This window comes from Rhineura floridana, chromosome 16 (assembly GCF_030035675.1).
Source record: "Rhineura floridana isolate rRhiFlo1 chromosome 16, rRhiFlo1.hap2, whole genome shotgun sequence".
NCBI lineage: Eukaryota > Metazoa > Chordata > Lepidosauria > Squamata > Rhineuridae > Rhineura > Rhineura floridana.
This window is the reverse complement of record NC_084495.1, coordinates 34,922,574-34,943,350: the sequence shown is the minus strand read 5'-3', so window position 1 is coordinate 34,943,350 and position 20,777 is coordinate 34,922,574. Positions and strand designations below refer to the sequence as shown.

At 48.8% G+C, this 20,777-nt stretch overlaps 1 protein-coding gene across 3 annotated transcripts in view; it reads right to left on the bottom strand.

The window, feature by feature from the left end:
- DLG3 (discs large MAGUK scaffold protein 3) overlaps positions 1-19,395 on the bottom strand; it is a 92,886-nt gene extending 73,491 nt beyond the window's left edge. Inside the window, exons 1-4 of one of the 3 annotated variants that reach the window (XM_061598169.1) lie at positions 19,088-19,395; positions 14,605-14,736; positions 11,569-11,720; positions 7,409-7,546 (exon numbers count right to left, since the gene is read on the bottom strand). In XM_061598169.1, coding sequence (XP_061454153.1) covers positions 7,409-7,546; positions 11,569-11,720; positions 14,605-14,736; positions 19,088-19,103 — 438 coding nt within the window. In that variant the 5' untranslated portion in view covers positions 19,104-19,395. The remainder of the gene's footprint in view (positions 1-7,408; positions 7,547-11,568; positions 11,721-14,604; positions 14,737-19,087) is intronic. The other 2 variants (XM_061598168.1, XM_061598167.1) reach the window with 2 other exon arrangements.
- Positions 19,396-20,777: the final 1,382 nt, after the last annotated feature.

Sequence of the window (20,777 nt, the reverse complement as noted above, 5' to 3'; positions counted from 1 at the left end):
AGGGTCGCCATATGTCAGAATCGACTTGAAGGCAGTACACACACACACAATGGTATAATGATATTGGCAGTTTTATTTCCAGTTTCTTTCCTAATGATCCCTAGCATGGAATTTGCCTCTTTCAGAGCTGCTGCACACTGGGGCGACGCCTTCATTGAGCTATCTACGATGACCCCAAGGTCTAAGCCACACCTCTTCCCTCCTGCTGTATTTCCAGATAAGCTGAGTGCAGAGGCCAGCTCTTACTCTCTCATCTCCCCACATGTGGACCAAAACACAGGCAAGGAGTGGTCACTATCACCACCTGCCACTGAGATGGAAGTCCTCAAGTGCACGGCAGGTAGCAATGATAGCCTGGACTAACGCCTTGTCAAATCTGGCCAGGGGCTTGAGGGCGTCTGCCAACAGTGGTGCAGTTTGGTCATGGTTGATTCTGGACACTTTAGACAGTGTATTACATGAATCAGCAACAATGTGGCATCTGTGGGCCTTCTCTGGTACCTGCAAGGTCCTGCCCTCTCCACTCCTGGCCCTTGCTGAAGTTAGGCTTGAAAGAATAACAACTGTAGTAGCAGCAGATATTATTGTTGTCACTGTTATTAGACTCGTTAGTCACTTGTTACCCAAAAGTCTCCAAGGGACTTTCAACAAAATAGAATAACGACAGAAGAAGCATTCTGTTGTAGCCAGTAAAATATTTTTTTCAAGCCTAACTGCAGCAGGAGAGGGGTGATTACAGCTAGGGAATGGGTTGCTTTTTCCTTCCCCAGCTATAACCCCCCCCCCCCGCAGATCTCTCCCCATCCCTGAAAAAAAAAAAACAGGCTTAAAAAAAAAAAAAAGTAAACACACTTTTTTTCAAGTTTAATTGCTGGCATGGAGAGGGCATGCCTGAAAGTTTCTGCAGTCTGCATATGTGTCCAGGGGTCCAGAAAGGTGGGCAGCTTCTGGTGCCTTGGTTCTCTTACTTCAGAACATGACAAGCCAGCCCTGCTGTGTTTGGGGGTTCATGCAGCTGAGCAGGGCCCTAGATCTCTGCCCTCAAACAAGGGCCAGGGACAAAGAAGCACAGGAGACAACCACCTCTTTTCATGGTGGTGCAAACAGGTTTGGGAATAATGGTATTGCCTCCAACTCCCCTAGGCACATAGGTTAGAGATACAGGAGTCCCTCCCCAGCCACATGGAGACACCTCTTGCCATGTCCGTTGGCACGGAGCAGCTCATAGCTCATGCCCTTGTTACCATCATCTGGATACTAGACCGACTTAGCTGAAGGCAGAGATAGAGAGAATCACCCACCCACTGGAACAGTGTAGGTGGCGTGGGGTTTTCAGCGCGAATACATGTGGGACTCCTAGGCCCTGGATTCCAAATCTGCCCTCCCCGCCCCCTGCAAAAAAAAAGAAATCCAGGCCAGGCACACACAGATTGGGCCCAGCCGCAGTCTGTCTCCTGGCTCAATGCAGACAGCAGCTGGGTTGCTAGGCAGCAGCAAGAACATGCCAGGAGGGGAAAGGAAGCCCACATGAATCAGCAAAGCTTTGGGGATCCACTCGTGGCCTAAGAACCAAGCCCCCATTCCCGCTCCATGGATGCCCAATGTCAATGATCATGACCCGCCTACCCTGATCTGATCGGCCTCCTTTCTTTTCACACGAAAACACAGGAAGCTGCCTTTGAAGCCGGCCAGGCTCTTGGTGCTCAAGACCATTCAGTGGGAGAAACTGAACCAGTATACCGAACGGCCCTACCTGGTTGAGACCTGGAGGGGGTGGTTGCATTGCTGTTTGTATGTCACTATATGGCCCTAGAGAGAGTGGTGGATGAATGAGCTTGTTGGAAATTATTGTGCTTATTAACGCTGCTATGCATTTGTGTAGGCCAAACATTTGCTCTTTAATAACTGTTTGGCTGGGGATTAGTTATCTGTATGGTTGGTGGGAATGCAGGGGAGTGAGGCTTGGATGCTGAGGATGTCTAAGGATATATTTGGGAGAGGTTACTGGGTCTGGGTGCAGGAGGAGTGTAGGCACAGTTTGTGTCTCAGTTGTTTTTAGTCACTAATGACACCATTTCGCAGAGTTTATTGTATTTTTGCATTCAATTTTTATCTGTAATGTTTAAGGGAATAGCTTGTTTTCCTGTTAATTATGCTGCTTTAGATGTGATTTTATATTTGACCTTCATCTTTAATGTTTTGATATTTTGTAATGCTTTATTTCAGGGGTTCCCAAACTGTGGCCTGCGAGCTTCATTCAGGTGGTCTGCGGTGTGTCTGTGGATTTGTGGTTGAATTTGGGAGATGGCACATCCATTGCAACAAATATTCAGACCAATTTTTAACTGTATTCAATATTTATTGCATTTTATTGTATTACAACTTGAATTCTACAGAATTCAAATGGCAATACAATAAAATTCAATATACAAGAAGTGAAAGCAATACAACCACAACTAAAAATCACACAGCACCTAGCACAGCGCATGACAATTGCTACAACAGGCAGAAAAATCATTCAGTGATCCACCAAGACCCTCAGCAATTTCAAAGTGGTCCCTGGGGAAACAAAGTTTCAGGACCACTGCTTTGATTTATGTTCAATTTAGGTTGTAAACCACTTTGAGATTTTTTTTAAAGAAATGAAGCAGTATAGAAATTATTTTTAAAAATAAATAAAATAAATGGGTCCATCTAGTCCATAATTGTCTACACTGAATGGATGTGGATCTTGGCATCTCTCAGGCAAAGAAGAAGGGTCTTTCTCATCAGTCACCACCCGATCCATTTTTTTTAAACTGGATGATGGAAACCTGAGGCCTTCTGTATGTCAAGGGCTGTATTCAGCTAAGTCCTACTCAGAGCAGACCCACTATAATTAATGAACCTTAGTCAAGTCTATTAACTGCAATGGGTCTACTCTGAGTAGGACTAACACTGAATACAACCCAATGCATGCAATCGAAAAATGACACCTTCCCCTCCATCCCTACCCTAAAATCAGACTAACTTGACAGAGAAACAAAAATCTCCAGTCTAATTAGGAAGTCTTGTCCTGAGTCAGAACATCGGTCCATCTAGCTCAGTATTGTCTACACCTACTGGCAGGGCCCCTCTGCGATTTCAGACAGTGTTCTCTCCCAGCCCTATTTGGAGATGACAGGGATTGAACGTATGCCCTCTGGTCCCCCAACAATTCTGGAACCAGGATGGAGAAGACCCCACTTTGGAAAGGTGCTATGCTTAGAGCAGGCTTCTCTCCCAGGATCCATCCCACTCAACCTTGTCTCTGCAGTGAGCTTGACCACAGAACCACTATTGGGAAAAGCATCACTTTGTGCAATACATGATTAACGGCGGGATCCGCTACCCCGGGAGAGGTGGTGACAGCTTTTGAGTCTAGATGGCTATTAGAGAAAAGGATTAGGGAAATTCATGGAGGGAGGAGAGACAGCTATCGATGTTCATTAGCCACGGCAGATAAATCCACAAAATGGCCTTTAAGGCGCCAGAAATGGCTTTGCGCTGTTGCTAACTAGTGGATTCGACCTTCCCGTGAAGACCTTTTTGCGCTTGAAGCTCACTGGGATAATTTGATGCATTGGCACACAGAATGAAAATTACTGCACCTTCTACAGGTTTCTGCTACATTTTAGGGGCAGTTGTGAGTTGGAGCAGCCTCTCCTCCACAGCTAAATGCAGAGTGCCTGGGATACCCTTTTGCTGGGTGGCAAGGACAAGGGGGAAGAGGGCTGTTGCTCTGATCTGCATTACACCACTGTCCAAAGTGGATTTGGGGAGTACAAGGTCTTCTCAGTAATGGCTGAGAAGAATGGCTCAGTGAACTCTCTCCCTTTGGGAGGTTCGTCCAGCGCCTTCCCTCCCAGCCTTCTGGAAGACCTTGGAGGTGGGCCTGATTAGACATGCTTTTCTGCCAGGGTGTGGAACTTCAGGCCTGCAGGCCAAATGCAGCCCTCTATTTGGCCCTTGGAAGTCTCTCCAGGCCAAACACCTCACTGGCCCTGATTCACACCCGGAATGTTTTTGCTTGTCTGGATGGAGGACCGTGCGTGTGTGTGCGTGCGCGCGCGCGCGCGCTTCCCCTGTTTTATGCTCTCTGATTCCCAGAATGTTGTTTAAGATGTTGCTGAGTTTCTTTGAGTAATGTTAGGAGTGTTTGAAATTGATTTCACTGTTACTATGTTTGTAAGCCACTTTGGGGCCAAACACCAGTAGACAAATATTCCTATAAATAAATGCCATAATTGTGGGCTTGCTAGAAACTTCTGGCTGGCCAACACTGGCGATAGCAGGCAGTCATCATGAGGCCATAGATTCGGAGACTGAGAGGAGAATGTATCCTTTGAACCAGCCAGTGGCGGCTGATGTCTCCATATCCGTGGGGCAGTGGAAACCGCTGTGGTCTTAGTCTGGACTTTCAAGGAGCTGTCCAAAGTGCTACAGCACCTTGAAAGTCCAGACTAAAACCCAGAGCAGATTGCACTGCCCCGCTGGCATGTTTTTAAAGCTTTTTTAAATAAGGTTTTTACAGCTGTTTTGTTTTAATATGCTTTTAATCGTCGTTCTGTTTTAATATATTTTACAGTCTGTTTTTATTATGTTTTAAAGTGGTTTTGGTGCTTTCGTTTGCTGCCCTGGGCTCCTGCTGGGAGAAAGGGCAGGATATAAATTAAATAATAATCAATCAGTTAAATAAATAAATAAATAATGGCATCACCAGCCACCACTGGAACCAGCCTTTGATGTCCCTGCCTCCTCCGAAGCTCCCTCACCAGAGGAGCCCTTGATGCCAGCACCCCTTCAGCTTGAAGAAGTTGTGTCACCATCTTTATTTGGCCTCTGGGGATTCTAGGTTGGTGGCCTCCCCCACATCACCAGAACCCATGGCTTTTAAAAAAAAGGCTGTCCCTTTTAGGAGCAGAGGCTCCACTTGTCAAGGGTGGTGCAAGGTGCTCAAAGGAAGCTGCAGGCCTGTTTAAGGCTCAGCCTGACGGCTGTTGGAGCAACATTCAAGTCTGTCACTTGGAGGTATCCAAGGTGTGGTCCACCTTGCTTGTTTGTCTTCTGGACTTTGACCTCTGCCATGCCTAGCCTTGCTTAGCTGGGCTTACCTTCTGCTGTGTTGGATCATGCCCCCTGGAATCTCACCTGTGCATGATCTGCATCTGGAACTGGTGCTAGTGGTCTGGTGTCCCTAGATATTGTGGCTGGTACAAGCCCCACTTGGCTAAAACTGTTTCCCTTCCTGGGACAGAACATGGGCTCAGCTACGTTGCTCCTTGGTCTAATGCAGCATATGGCTGTTCAAGCAAGGGGGAGGAAGCTTTTTCAGTCCAAGGGCCATACTCCTTTCTGGGCAACCTTCTGAGGGCCACATGCCAGTGGTGGGTGGGGTCTGAGGCAAAAGTGGGTGCAGCAACAACTATAAACAATACCTTTTGTAGACTAGGCTAGGCTCTACACGTAGCCCTCTTCATCCTCCACTGAGACAAGCAAGAAACGTAATCGGAATTCAACATTCCAGCCACATAACAATGCTCAAGTTGAGTGCAGAGCAGGACCGGCAAGAGGTGTGGCCTGGAGAGAGTCCCAAGGGCCAGACAAAGGGGCCTGGAAGGCCACATTCAGCCCCTGAGCCTGAGGTTCTCTACACCTGATCTAAGCAAAACAAAAGAATGTCTCCAAAATGTGTGTGCATGGGAGGGGGGTCTGTGACATGGTACCACCTGTTCAGTTGCAGTCGCCTTATCTGTTACTGGAGCCATTTCCTCATGTCATTGAGGTGCAGCTCTTGCCGTGGTGTCCCAGAGAGAAGAAGAGACAGAGAGGGAAAAAGAGTCTTCTTAAGATGGATCCTGTGCACTGTAAAGGCAAAGGCCCGTTTCCAGCTGTTGCAAGCTGACAGCAGGGGTAATATCTCGCTCCAGTCATTGACCCCAGAAACGAGGAACCACAAGGATGTTTCCAGTGGACACCCTCTGCTCCAGAATACACACTATATGTTACAGAGCTGCTATTTTTACGCCTTCCACCTTCTAACCACACACACACCCCTACTCTGAGAGAAGCAGGGAATCTCTATCCAAGGATCTGATCTGGGAGGAAGAGGCTTGGGCACAACTGTCTTTGCAGAGATGAGAGAAATGTACACATACACACTCTTTCAATCCACTCTGCCGCAGAAAGAACGCCTGGCTGGGAAAACTCAGAGAAGCTACAGCAGCTGGGGCCATCTAGGGCCATTTCCTGCATAAGGCCCTGAAAAGTCAGGCTACACTTTTGTACAGGCAGTTAAGGTTGCAAATAAGGGATTTCTCCTGGTTTGTGCTATGAAGCAATTGAATTGTCACCAGTGATGGCTGGTGGCTCCATGTCAGTGGGGCAGTGGAATCCACTCAGGATTTTAGTCTGAGCTTTCAAACTTTCCTTGAAAGTTCAAACTAAAACTCGGTGTGGATTCCACTGCCCCACTGACATGGAGCCAGCTCAGACTAAACCCCAGAGTGGATTCCACTGTCCCGCTGACATGGAGCCATAAGCCACCACTGATTATCACAAAGATACCAGAACAAAGGAGCCCCTCTTCACTCAAGGGCACACTGGTCCACAGACAGATCTAACAGCAAGGACACAAGCCCAGCACGCACGGCGGTTTGTCTGTGATCAGTCTAGCACAATAAGCCTGTGTCGCCCCACACATGACCCGACAAGATGAAGCACTGCCTTCTCTCACTGCCCTCTGAGACACAGCAAGCCACTTTATATCAGGTCAGACTATTGGCCTATCTAGGCCAGTGACTGGCAGCAGTTGTCCAGATTCTCTGAAGACAGAGGCCTTTCCCCTCAGATGCTACCTGAACTTTTTTTAACAGATTCCAGGGATTGAAAGTGGGGACCTTCCATATACAAAGTATCTGCCAATGGTTCCTGCCCAAGGTGGGCTCTGCTCTGTTCCAGCTAACAAATGGACGACTCTGTCATGGTTCTCTCAGTTTCACATTTTCCAGCCGTAAATTCAGTTCCCCCTATTTCTGCAGCAACCCTCGTGAATATTTGTCAGCACTTAATGTAAATTTCTCCTAATAAACATCTTTTTGTATACACATTTTTGCAAGCAATTTTTCCCTAATATAATGCATGTTTTTTTATTTTCACTAATGCAAGCATTTATATGCACACTTCCCCCAAATACATGCATTTTTGTACACATAACTTGACTAGAAATCTGCACCACAAAATTCAGAGAATTTAGAATTTAGATGGGTGGCTTGTTTTGGTCCTCGTGTTGTTTCAATAAGCACAGATTAGGACAGTTCGCCTTTCAATGTGAACTGCATCAAATTCCCCCTCCCCCCATCCCTAGGCCCAGCACCATCAAAAACCTCACCTTGGGCAAGGCGCTGCAGACACCCACCACCAGGCTGCAGACTCGTGCCGGCAACTCGGTCCTGCTCTCAGTCACTCTCACCAACCGTGGAGCCTCCCCTGAGTCCTGGTCCCAAGCTGCTCGTCCCTGTAGCTTCCCCTGAAATGTTGTTTAAAAAGGCACGATGAAGGCACAGGCAGCAGCCCAGAAACCATGGCGAGGGAAGCAGCTTCCGCTGCAGAAAAGAAACATGCTATCATGACGCGCCCGTGGGCTCACTCTTGGTGCCCTGGCATCACCCAGCAGCTGTCACAGACTTGGGGGGAGTCGGGCTCTTCAAGGACACAAGCAATGAATGGGATGGCTGCAGAGCTGAGCTGTGGGTTTCTCACAGGCAAAGAGCCTCACTCACGATGTTACACACAAGCCCACACCCCGTGCCCTCTGCATTGATGAAGTTGGCCTAACCACAATTCCTGGCTGGCTGCGTATACAGGATCCCCACCAGACCCACATGATTCTCCTGAAGGGGTAGAAGGACCCAGCCTTTTACTGTTATTGTTGGAAGTGGGGCAAGAGCAACTCCTGTTTTGTTCTTTTGTTTATGTTCCAGAAGGGAGATAGTTAGGGTCCTCCAGGTGGCTAGGCTTGACTACCTTTACCTGTGATGCTCTGACTGACTTCCTTCCATCATTAGACTGATACGTCTTAAGGAAGCTTATCTGCCCCTCCTCCTTCCACCCTTTCCTCTTCTCTTCTTCGAGGAGAGAGAGGAGACACTTTTGTCTGTGCTCTCTCCCTCTGGAGCCATGAGGGCAACTCCCAAACCTGGGCGTTGCGCCTCCAACTTAGTTTGTTAGTTAGAACTAGGTATGCCTTCCTGTCTACTATGCGTTTCTATACATAAAGTAGCTTTTCTTATTTTACTAAGTCTGAAGTCTCAGTGATCTCAATGCAGGGTAAAAGCCTGCTTTCTTCAGTGAACCCACACACTGGCACACACGCATCTCAGACCGTTGACAATCTCTAACATTTATACAAATTTACACAACAGTTTTGACAGTGGTTCATAGGACTGCAAAAACGAACAAAACTTAAGCAGCAAGAAAAGCTAGATTCTGCAACTTGCTGAAGATTACAGCTTTATGCATGCTTAAGCTGGCATGCATAATTTCAGCAGGAGCAGATAGAAGGTAGACTGGGATCTACTGGGAGGTCTCTGGGTAATTTGCAATAGATCCGAAAGGATTCTCTAACAATAGCAAGTGTAAAGCTGTTTATTCTATCTGAGCTTAGTTCCGTTCTGGTGCTGAAAAACAAATTCCGAGGCTCAGAATGTGTTCGTAGGCACACTATTCTTTAATTGTAACTGTGTGCCTTTTCCACTTGGCTCTAGGTGATAGATCTTCTTGTTCTAATGAAAAAGAAAGTGGATCTCCTGTAGAACGCAGCAATTAGAGTCCTAACTTAGTACAGCAGGGCAGCGAAGATCTCGTCTGGGAATGTCCCTCCCCAGCCAAGGGTGAGAACTGGTTCTTTGTTCCTGTGCTGAGATGGGGGGGGGGAGAAAGAGATGGATCTTGGGAAGAGGCAAAAAGATAAGTAGCATCAGCTGGGGGCTTGCACTATTATTAATGGGCCAGGCCCAGCACAAAGTCAGTGGCACAATCTGGTCATGATCCAGACCTTTGGGACAACATTTCTTGCTGCTTTGATAAGAAAGGAGGCAGACAAGCACCCTGAGCATGGACTGAACATCATTAAGAAGTCTGACAAAGATAAAGACAGATTTGCCTTTGGTGCCCTCCAGCGACTGGTTTCCAAACTGCAAACTCTGCTCTGACTGGAGATGTTTCCAAGTGGGATGATGGGAAGCATCACCAGCCTGCCTGCATGTGCTCATTGCTTTTGTTCAGCTCTTGCCTCCAACCTAACAAGCTCTGCAGGCTTTTGAAATACAACAAATCTGCAAAATGTATAGACAATAGTTGCTAACCTACCATCTACAACTTGGGGTGTGGCGGTGGGGGGAGGCAGCTCTCTCTTTGCAACATGAAATGTTTGTTTGTTTGACCCCCCCATTGAGGTGAACAAAGTTCCTGTCAAAAGCACCAGATACATCAGTCCAGCTGGCAGTGGCACTGGAGACTCCCCAGGAGCCAGCAGGTAGGTATCAACCAGTGGAGACAGGTAGGTGGCTCCAATGTCAGTGGGTACTTCAGGCTTCAGTCCGAACATTCCAAGAGCTGTCCAAGGTGCTTGTACCTTGGACAGCTCCTTGAAAATCAAGACTAAAACTCAGAGCACTGACATTGGAGCCACCAACCTCCACTGGTATCAACAAAAGGGTCACATGTCTATTCTCAGGAAGACAGAAAAAAAATAAAGCAGGGGCAGGGAAGCAGTGGCCTGGGATTCAAACGTGGCCCTCCAGACCCCACTATCTGGCCCTTTGGACTCTTCCCCAGGCTGCAGCCTCCTTGATTGTTTTTGCCTGGCTGGAATGTATGCTTCAACACTGATAATACCTCTTGCTTGTCTGGAGAGAGGATAGAAAGGGGTATGTGTGGAAACAAACCTACTGTACAAAGGTAAAATTTATATGTGTTGCTCTGCCCAGTTTTACTTCTGGCCCCACCCACCACTGGCATGTGGCCCTCAGAAAGTTGCCCAGAAGAGAATGTGGCCCTTGGGCTGAAAATGATTTCCCTGCCCTTGCAAATAAATGGATTATTTGGATTAAATTCTATGGATTCTCCATCTGTTACCCTGTGGTCCACCCCATGTCCAGTAAACAAGTCTCTTCAGCTTCCTTGGATGCAATGCAAACACAGAAAGAGGGCTCAGCTGGCAACAATAATTTCTGTTTCCAGAGTATGAGCAAGGAAGCCAGCCAGAAGGAAAGGAGGAAGAGTAGATTTCCAAGAGATTATGGCAACACTGCCAGGCTCAGAACTTGGCAAACAACCTCTAGCATGTTAACACCTTGCTTGCACTGGCTGCCAATCTGTTACCAGGTTCAAGGTGCTGGTACTAACATATAAGGCCCTGAACAGGTTAGGAGCAGGTTACTTGAGAGACCGCCTTACCCCTTATACACCCAGTAGGTCACTGTGGGCTGCAAGAGAGTTTATTCTTCAAGTTCCAAAGATCTCAGAAGCCTGCTCTATAATAATTCAGAGCAGGGCTTTTGGTGTGGTTGATTCTATTCTGTAGAACAGCATTCCTGTCAAAATATGAAAGGGGCCCACTATCTGCACTTTCCGGAAACCACTGAAGACATTTCTGTTCTATGCTTTCCCAACCAGATGAATAGGCATCTACTTGATAGATCGATCTATCGATAGATAGGCAGACAGCTATCTTCTGCACTGTTTGGAATCATTCTTTAGCTGTTTATACTGTGTTTTGTACATTGCTTTGAGATGTGTGTGTAGAAGACTATTGATGATGATGATGATGATGATGATACTCTAATTCCTTAGCAGGATAGGGATCTGGCAGAGAAGCAGCTCTGATATAAACCAGTCATGAAGGGTAGTCACGTTGATGACCTGCAGCAATTTGGGGGGGGGGCAACCACAATGCAAAGTAGGAGCAAAACTGGGTCACGAACGGCAGAGTACACACAATGGCCAAGTGTAAGGCAAGGAGAGAGAGCGGGATGCTCCTTTTCCACATTGCCAGTACACTCCCAGCATGGTCATCCAGTAGATCTGGGAAAGGGAAAACTTGTTGCCCTCCAGATGTTCCTGGATGCCAACTCCCATCAGCCCCTGCCAGCATAGCCAACAGTCACGGTCGATGGGGCTTGAGGAGCCATAATATCTGCAAATCAAATGAATAATTTGGTGAATGAATGAAAAGCCAGCATCATCTGACCTACCCACAAATTCTGTTCAAACTAATCAGGATGAATAAATAAATAGGATGCTTGGAAGCCATCTATTCCAGACCACTGATCCATCTAGCTCAGTATTGTCAACACTGACTGGCAGCAGTTCTCTCAAGGATTTCAGACAGGGGTCTTCCGAGCCCTACGTGGCAATGCCAGGGATTAAACCTGGGACCTTCTGCATGCAAAGCCCTCCAAAGGGCTACATGTTCCTCATCCTTACATTAGGGTTTGGAGCAGGGTGGAGGAACTTGAAGGCCACCCGAGAAGAAGCCCACCTTCTCACCTGCAGGACATATCTGTTATGGCCATGATTCTCCAGGTAGCACTTTATGATGGCATCATCTTGATGCTTGGACAATGCACCAGGATCCGGATCCACTGCACCATCTTCCTTGCAGGCAGAGAGCAAATTCAGCTCATAACACTCCTGGATATCTGAAAGACAGACCGAGAGATATAGATGGGAAAGGGAACAGGGTCGTTCTAGCAGCCTAGGAAGACTCTTCGCTGCCTTCCCCTGCAAGGCTGAAGAGCCCACCTGCATAGCACGCCAAAGCCTGAGCATGGAGCAGAGGCTGCAGCCAGTGGGGTGAGCTGGAGCAAGCCCAGCGAAATTTACCCACAAGGCCTTGGAGATCAGCAGCAAAACAACCAGGCTGGTGCCTACAGCTGTGCCTCACCAACATCTCTTTCCTGCTCCCAGCTCTTGCACATCTGGAAACGGCTGGAGCTCTGCCCAGAGCCAGAGGAACACATTACCTCTGCCCTATAGGACGGAATTGTCAATGGCAGCGGCCACCGTTTGCTCCTTAAGGGATGCTTACGGCTTCCCGGCCCTCTCCTCCTCTCCCCACACCCCATCAGAACCCTGGCACAAGCTCAGAGAGTTAAGTGAGCCTTTCTTTCCTGGTTTGCCTTCAGAAATCTTACTGGGCTGGCTCAGTCTGCCTGAAGAATCTCTCCTACCCAGCAAGCAAGGGCTTCTCTAGGGGAGAAGGAAACTCATCTGAAGTAGTAATGGACTGTGCCAGAGGAAGCCGCCACGTCCCCTCATCTATGGGGCTGCGGGAGGGCTTGCCAACCTGCCACCACCACCAGTGTGGCTGTTACAGGAGAATGGCAATAGCTTGGCAGCAGAGCTTAGAAAAGTTACTTTTTTGAACTACAACTCCCATCAGCCCAATCCAGTGGCCATGCTGGCTGGGCTGGTGGGAGTTGTAGTTCAAAAAAAGTAACTTTTCCAAGCTCTGCTTGGCAGCTAACCAAACTCAGCCAGGAAAAGCTGGGAGTGGGAGGAGGAGGAGGGGAGGGAGAGGCCCAGGCATTTCCTCTGCATGCAAGGCCAGGGTCTCACATTCCTGAGCCGAAGCAGCAGCTGCAACAGCTTCACTCCAGCCAGACATCTTCTGCCCCCTTGCAATTGTGGCTCTGTTTGAGCCAGGCAGAGCTAAATCCCTCTTGCAGGCTGCTCAGAGGGGTTCCATCTAAAGAGGCTACTAGAGTTGGGCCTTGGCCCAGTTAACTGGATGGGTGTCCACGTATGTCATCCCATTTGGAGCTTGCATCCTCTCCAGGGGGCTCAGGCTCCAGACACCTTTTCTTGCTATGCTCATTAGTGCTCCCAGTTCAACGATGCAAACTGCAAGAGTAGGAAGTGCCCTTTTGGACATGGTCTGCCCCTTCTCTTCTGGAACGTCAGGCCAGGGACTGGGGAGACTTCTTGCCCCACAGAAGTTGTTGGACTCTAGGAACGGGTGAGAATTTCAGTTCAGTTTGTATTTCAAGCCGAATCTATCAAATCCACACTTTCTGAAACTGTACGAGAGCCAAAACACAGCCATCCTTCGAGATTCACACCGATTTGAATTTTGCAATGCAGTTCTCCAACCAACCAATGTTTACAAAAGTGCATAAATTAGGGGAAAGTGTGCATAAAAATGAATGTATGAGTGAAAATAACATGCAAAAATGCATTATATGATGAGAAATGGCTTGCAAAAAATGTGTACATTAGTCAAAACTCCTTACAAAAATGTGTTTATTAGGAAAAATAACAGTAAAATGCTGGAGAATTTTCATGAGGATGTTTGTTTTTTAACAAATTGCAAATTGCAGCAGAAATGCGGAGAACCAAATTTAATGTTGGAAAATGAGAAACAGAGAGAACTGAAAGTGACAAATCTTCCCATCCCTATTGGACTCCACCTCCCATCAGCCCCAGCCAGAAATATACTCCTGCAGCACCTCTAAGCTCATCAAAATGCCGACCTGGCCTCCTACTGGGAGGAAGGGCGGGATATAAATCTAATAAATAAATAAATAAATAATCCCTCTTCAAAATCGATCCCCCCGCAACTGAAACAGAGCCTAAAATATGGGTAAAAGCTCATGTTCAGTTAACTGCTACTCTTGTATTTTAGGAAATACTGTAGTAGGGCATCCTTACAAGACTGGGTGTAATATAGTGAAGTGGCTAAGAGGTAGAGCAGCAAATTAAGATGTCCCTGGTGCAAATGAGGCTGCTGCCCATGCACCCACCTGCACTATATATATATATGGCACCCCTACCCTTTAGGATGGTCCCCCTTAGTTACTGTTTTTAGAAGACTAGGGGCCAGGGGAAGGATTCAGCTAAAACTGAGAGCGGAGGAGAACTTGAGGGTTTCAGTAATAATTTCCAGAGTAATTCAAGCACTGGTTAGGAGAGGGCAAGAGATGGGTATACTATAGCCCAGCGTTGAGGAACCTTTGACCCTCCAGATGGTGCTGAACTACATCTCCTATTGACCCTAGCCAGCATGGCCAATAGTCAAGGCTGATGGAAGTTGTTGTCCAACAGCATCTGGAGGGCCCCCACCTCCACTCGCTATAGCTCAACAGTGTTCCCAAGCCCACTCTGCTACGTACATAAATGGCTGCCATTTAAAGCTATATAGCTGTCTTTGCCAACCCTGTGCCCTGCAGACGTGCTGGGCTTCAGATTCCATCAGCCCCAGCAAGGTAAAGGCTGGTATATAGTCAGCTGGGAAAAGGACCTGATTTTTTCTTTGCCTGTCAATTTGATTGCGTGTGTGTGCGTGCTATTGCTAGTAAATCATCATGAGTTGCGTGGGAAGCTATGCATAGACAGCATAACCTGTTCAGGATCTTGTCAGCGTGATGGAAAATCACAGAATCCTGCGCTCATTGTACTGCACCTGAAGCCATGTGTCCAAGCACGCATGTACCAGCTCTGACACAGGAAGACCTGCCAAAGTTGCAGAGGTGGTTATACATGCCCAGGTGTGTTGGCTGTCTACAACTTGCAAGGCACTCTTACCCAGCAGTGCCTGGAACAGCTTGCTCTGGAAGACGTGGACCACTTTCTCGATGGATACTTGCAGAGGCTGCTCCACTGGGGACCGCAAACTTCCCTGGTACCGGGCCAGGATCTCCACGGCCCGCTGGGTGTCTGCCAAGACAAGATCAGAGCTAGAAAGCACGAGGGTGGTATGCATCCAAGTGCTGCCAGCCCTAACACAGCAGGCCATGCCCTCTCACACGCCAGGGCTGATGCTGTTTGCCCCCACAAATAGGGCAGCGGTAGACTGCCTCTCAACATGCAGGTTCCGTTTAACTGTCACAGCTAGTAGCTGCCGCGAGGCCATGCTTCCTAGATTAATTTGCCTAACCCTGTTTTAAATCCATCTTGCACCAAACCCTGTGTTGGCAGAGTCCCATGTTAACTTAGTCCCAGTGTGTGCTTGTTTTAAAAACCAAAAGAATCTGCTTTATACCAAGTCTTATACCATTGGTCTATTTAGTTCATACAGCATCAGACCATTGATACATCAAGCTCTGTATTGTCTACACTGACTGGCAGCAGCTCTCCAGGCTTTCAGACAGGAGGCTCTCCCAGCCCCTACCTGGAGATGCCAGTGGGGATTGAACTAGAGACCTTCCGCACGCAAGGCAGATGCTCTGACGCTGAGCTACGGCCCTTCCCAAGTACAGGGAGTATGGGGCCTATTTCTTTTCCTCTGCACGGGTAGCATTTGAGAGGGGAGAACATGGGATTTTAAGAGGGAAAAATAGAAAGAAAAGGGGCTAAGCACCTCTCCCCCAGTCCCCTTCCTCCACTCAAGTGGTTGCTCTGTGTTAAACACACAGACACTACTGGAGTGGGCAGAATTACAGGGAATGCCACACAACGCAGAGTTTCCCCCCAAGTTAGTGACCATAGCATCTTGTGGCTGTGAGTTCCATAAGTTAAATGTGCGACAGAGGAATCCTTCCATTGGCCTGTCCTGAATTTACTGGCCAGAGTATCATTGGGTACCTCTGAATTCTAATATGATGTTGGGGGTGGCAGGGCTGGCACCGGACTTTGCGAGTGGCAGACGGTGCCAGTTATGGGTCCTGCACTCCACCCCACACATATGCTTTCCACCCTCCAGACCTGCTTCTGCGGTGGATGTGCGGCAGAGCTTCTGAATAGGAGCGACGTTTGACTCCAATCCCTGCTGGCCGACCACCATCTTAGGAAGCTGCTGTATACCAAGTCAGACCCTTGGTCCATCTAGCTCAGTATTGTCCACACTGACTGGCAGCGGCTCTCCAGCATTTCAGGCAGAGTTCTCTCCCGGCCCTACCTGGAGATGTCAGGGACTGACCCTGGGACCTTCTGCGGGCAAGGCAGATGCCACGGAGTGACGGCCTTTCTCCTTCTTAACTTATTCAAAACAGAGTGCTTTGGCCCTCCAACATATCGTCTGACCCAGAATATAGAAGCGCAGCCACTTGTGGACAGGCACTGAGTTTGACTCCCATTCAAAACCATCACGGCCACTGAAAAGTAGCTGGGGCCCTGATGGGGAGGTACAGGTAGGCCAGACTGGCCCTTCAAAGCCCCTGGGCCAACACCTAACCTGGCCAACAGCTGGATGATTAAGATTCTTTCTCTATACGCTTGACAATTTGATTTTTTTTCCTTTAAGAAAACCATATTTATTGAGTGTGGTCTCCCACACACACACACTTTAGTTGTCTTTGCCCCCAAAATAAAATAAAATAACCTTTCCTTTCCGGAAGCAGGCTTGGGAGGGACGCTAAGAGATCCAGGTCACTGGCCGCTAAGCTCAGCTGCCTCCACACCAGCCTCCAGCAAGGAGCATCCCTCCCCCAGACCGACCGCTGTGGGGGGGCTTTCTTTTGTGCAGGATGGCCCTAAAACAAAGGGCATCTGTACCAGCCCCTGGGAGGGAGGAAGCAAGCAAGAGGGCGTCTGGGCCTATCTCTTGACACACACACCCCAGCTCCCAGAACAAGAGGACTGTGTCTGCAACTGCCCTGAGATCATCGGCTCTCAAAAAGATCCCATCCCCAAGAGGAGAAACAAAGACCTCAGGAGAAGGAACCCCTTTTTCTAAGCCAGGAGTTGCAAAGCCACGTAAAGATTGATTTGTCTGCTACGGAGGATATTCAGAATGCCTCTGAGGACCAGTTGCTGGGAATGACAGGTGGGGAAAGTTGCTGTTGCGCTCAGGCGCTGCTTGTAGGCTTCTTGCTGGCATCTGGTTGGCCACTGTGAGGACAGGATGTTGGATTACAAGGGCCACTGGCTTGACCCAGCAGGGCTCTCCTTATGTTGGAAAGCATTGTCACCTGCCATTAATGGGGAGCTTGTCCTAAGAATATATCCAACAGTCACCTAGGAAAGGGCAAACTCTCTGCCCAGAAACCTTGCAGGAGAGCTCACTCTTCCCCACCCACATAATTTAAAAGATGCTAGTCGACACCGTTGTTGTTATGAGCCTTCAAGCTGATTACGATTTATGGCGACCCTATGAATCAGTGACCTCCAAAAGCATCTGTCATGAACCACCCTGTTCAGATTTTGTAAGTTCAGGTCTGTGGCTTCCTTTATGGAATCAATCCATCTCTTGTTTGGTCTTCCTCTTTTTCTACTCCCTTCTGTTTTTCCCAGCATTATTGTCTTTTCTAGTGAATCATGTCTTCTCATTATGTGTCCAAAGTATGATAATCTCACTTTCATAATTTTAGCTTCTAATGACAGTTCTGGTTTAATTTGTTCTAACACCCAATTATTTGTCTTTTTCGCAGTGTATGGTATGCACAAAGCTCTCCTCCAACACCACATTTCAAATGAGTTGATTTTTCTCTTATCTGCTTTTTCCACTGTCCAACTTTCACATCCATACATAGAGATCTGGAATACCATGGTCTGAATGATCCTGATTTTAGTGTTCAGTGATACATCTTTGCATTTGAGGACCTTTTCTAGTTCTCTCATAACTGCCCTCCCAGTCCTAGCTTTCTTCTGATTTCTTGACTATTGTCGCCATTTTGGTTAATGACTGTGATCAGTAAGCTACATCCAGGCGGTCCGTGGCATGTTGTGGATTTGTGGCTGAAGACAGGAGACAGTGCATCCATCATATTAAATATTCATCTTGATTTTTAACTGTATTTTAATTGCTTCTCTTATTTCTTATATTGTACTACAATTTAAATTCCATAACATTCAAATGGCAATGCAATAAAATACAACGTATCAGAAATAAAAGAAGCAATATAAATACAATTAAAAACCATACAACAGTGACAACGGGCAGAAAAATCATTAAGTGATCCACCAAGACCCTCAGCCATTTTCAAATGGTCTGTGTGGAGGGTGGGGGTGGGTGAAGCTTGGGAACCCCTGGTCCACACTGCTGAAAGGCCCCTCTCTCCACACACATGGTATTTAAAAGAGACTAGTCCACACTGCTGGAAGGCTTCTACGATCAGAGAGGAGATGCCAGGGATTTTCCAAGTAAAACACACACACACTCCTGAAGTCATAATGACTAGAAACACAGTTCTTTCAAATACAGCAAACCCACCCTACTCTGCAGCCCAGGAGGTTCTATGCTGGCACTGAGTGGGCATTTCATATTAAGCCCATCTAAGTAGCAAGTCCTGATGCTTTTTTTCCACTACAGAAGGTGGCTTCTGCTCAGAGGAATGTGGGGCTGAATCTGATTATCTCTTTCCCCAGGGCAAGAGGCAGGCAGTGAGCGGGGATGTGACTCTCAGCAATATTAATCCAGTCCTGTACTCCAGGGATAGTCAATGTGCTGCCCTCCAGATGTGTGCTACAACTCCCATCAGCTCCCAGCCAGCATGGCCAATGGAGAAGGATGATGGGAGATGGTAGTCCGCAATATTTGAAGGGCACCCCCAGGGGCTTGCTCTAGCCTCTATACCACTTTGTCAGTGTCAATCCCAAACTGAGCTGGGTGTGTGTGTCAACGATCAAATTAGCAGATGGCAAGTTAGGGGTGGCTCCTGGGCCTTTGAACAGCTGTGCCAGGTGGGAATCCAACTGAGGAAGCTTCCAACACTACCTCCCTGCTGGAAAAGGCTACCCCCATTGGATTTCTCCCGGAGGTGCATGCGTTAATAGACACAGGAACCCTGTCAAGGAAATGCCGGTGCAATCCGACACAGGGTGCGGAGTGGCTGCACAGAAGAGTTTCCAGTAACTTCGTCTGTCCCCCTCCCCCCAAGAAAAGGTTTACACCAGCCCTGTCAGGGAGAAGAAAAGGCGGCAACTTAAGGGGCAGGGAGGGACCAGTTACTACCTCTCAACAAGTGACCTCCCCCTCCCCCGCTGAATGGAAATCCATCCTCTGGACAGGGAAGGGGGTCCAGTGGGCCGCCACCGCAAGTAGCGCGCACCGCAGCCGCCGTCTTCCGCTCCAAGGCCTCCCGCCCCGGGCTCCACAGCTATCCGACGCTGCCCTCCGGCACCCCCTTACCTCTCCGGCTGATCATGGCCCGGCCGGGGGCGCCCCCCACCGTCTCCCTCTCTCGCTCGCTCGCTCCACTAGGCGCCCCAAGACAGGCTGGTGGGGCCACCCTGTCCGGAGTAAGGGACGGAGGGCGGGGAAGAGCAGGAGGAGGAGGAAGAGGGCCAAGAGGCTGGCTTCCGACTTTCTGGGCGGGACGGGCGGGCAGCTTGACTCGCTGGTCCAGCTGGCAACCGCAGAGGGGAAGCCCCGGTGCTGAGAAGCGGCTCCGCCGCCGCCTTTGTGCAGAGAGAGAGGGGGGACGGATGGACGGTTGAGCCCCTCCAACTGCCCCCCTTCTCCCTCCAGCTCATGAGGACTAGAAACGCCGCACTTCCCAACACAAGGCAAAGGGGAGCCGCATTCGCTTTTATTAGGGGTTTCCTCAAGAGACCAGCGGACCAAGCCCAGGGGACACAGGAAGCTGCCTTATACCAAGTCAGACCATTGGCCCATGTAGCTCCGTACTGACTACACTGACCAGCAGCGACTCTCCAGGCTCGCTGCCAGGGACTGAACTTGGGGCATTCTGCATGCAAAGCAAGCGCTCTGCCACCCAGATAAGGTCCCTGCGCAGACCAGCACGGAAAGATGCCAGAGGCCCTCTTCCACGGCTTGCAGGGGAGGAACCCACGCTGCTGGGGTGGGTGGGGGGCTGGGGCTAGAAAACGTGGCTTTGCCTCGCCCCCCCAGCCCGTGCCACGCCCAGTTCCGTCCCACCTCCAGGATGCGGCTAGTGGACCGGCGGGCGGCACCCAGCGCTCTCGGGCAACGAAAGTGAGAGTCCAAAACTTTTCCCTTTCCCTTCTATTGGTGAGTTTCCGGCACGTGTTTCTCTCTTCCTCCCTCCTCCTCTAAAATCGATAACTGCTGGGCCGGACACCGCCCAGGTACTGTGGCGCGTGCACAGGAGCTGTCCAATGGCAATGCGCGCCAGCGCAAAGTGAAAGCGGGGGGGGGGGAGGAAGGAGACGCGTGTTTCTCAGCTGGTTGTGAAAAAGGCTTATTTGGAAGCCGGGTTAGAGGGCACGAGGAGGCGTTGGCCTGCCCGTCCGTGGAGGTTAAAAGCTGCAAGGAAGTGGCTCAAAAGTGACATTTTAGGACTGAAATAGTTTGCCAAAATAAAATCAAAAAGCATCAGAATGGGCTAAACGGCTTTAGGATGGGGTGGGGGAAGGGGTAATTTGGCAAGTAAAGCTGAGGGATATGTTCAACGAAGTCACGCTCAAAGCCAGTATGTAGTAGTACTAATTAGACTCAGATGGGTGTAGGACTTTTGGCCCTCCAGATGTTGCTGAACGGTAACTCCCGTCATCCCTCTCTGACTATTGACCCTGATTGCTGTGGCTGGGGGGAGATGTAGTTCAGCAATATCTGGAGGGCCACCCCTAGAGGAAGACTTGGGTTCAACACCCCACTCAGCCATGAAGCTCACCGGTTACCATTTCTCAGTCTTAACCTACCTCACAGGGGTTTTGTAAGGATAAAATAGGAGGGGATGACCATATATGCCTTGGAGAAAAGGAGGGGATATAAATAAATATTCAGAGTAGACCCATTAAATTAGTGCACTTATGTCCACTTATTTCAGCAGTCTCTACGACATAGTTGAACGCAGCCCACAGATGTCTTGCTGCAATGTATCTTGCATTTTCCTTCC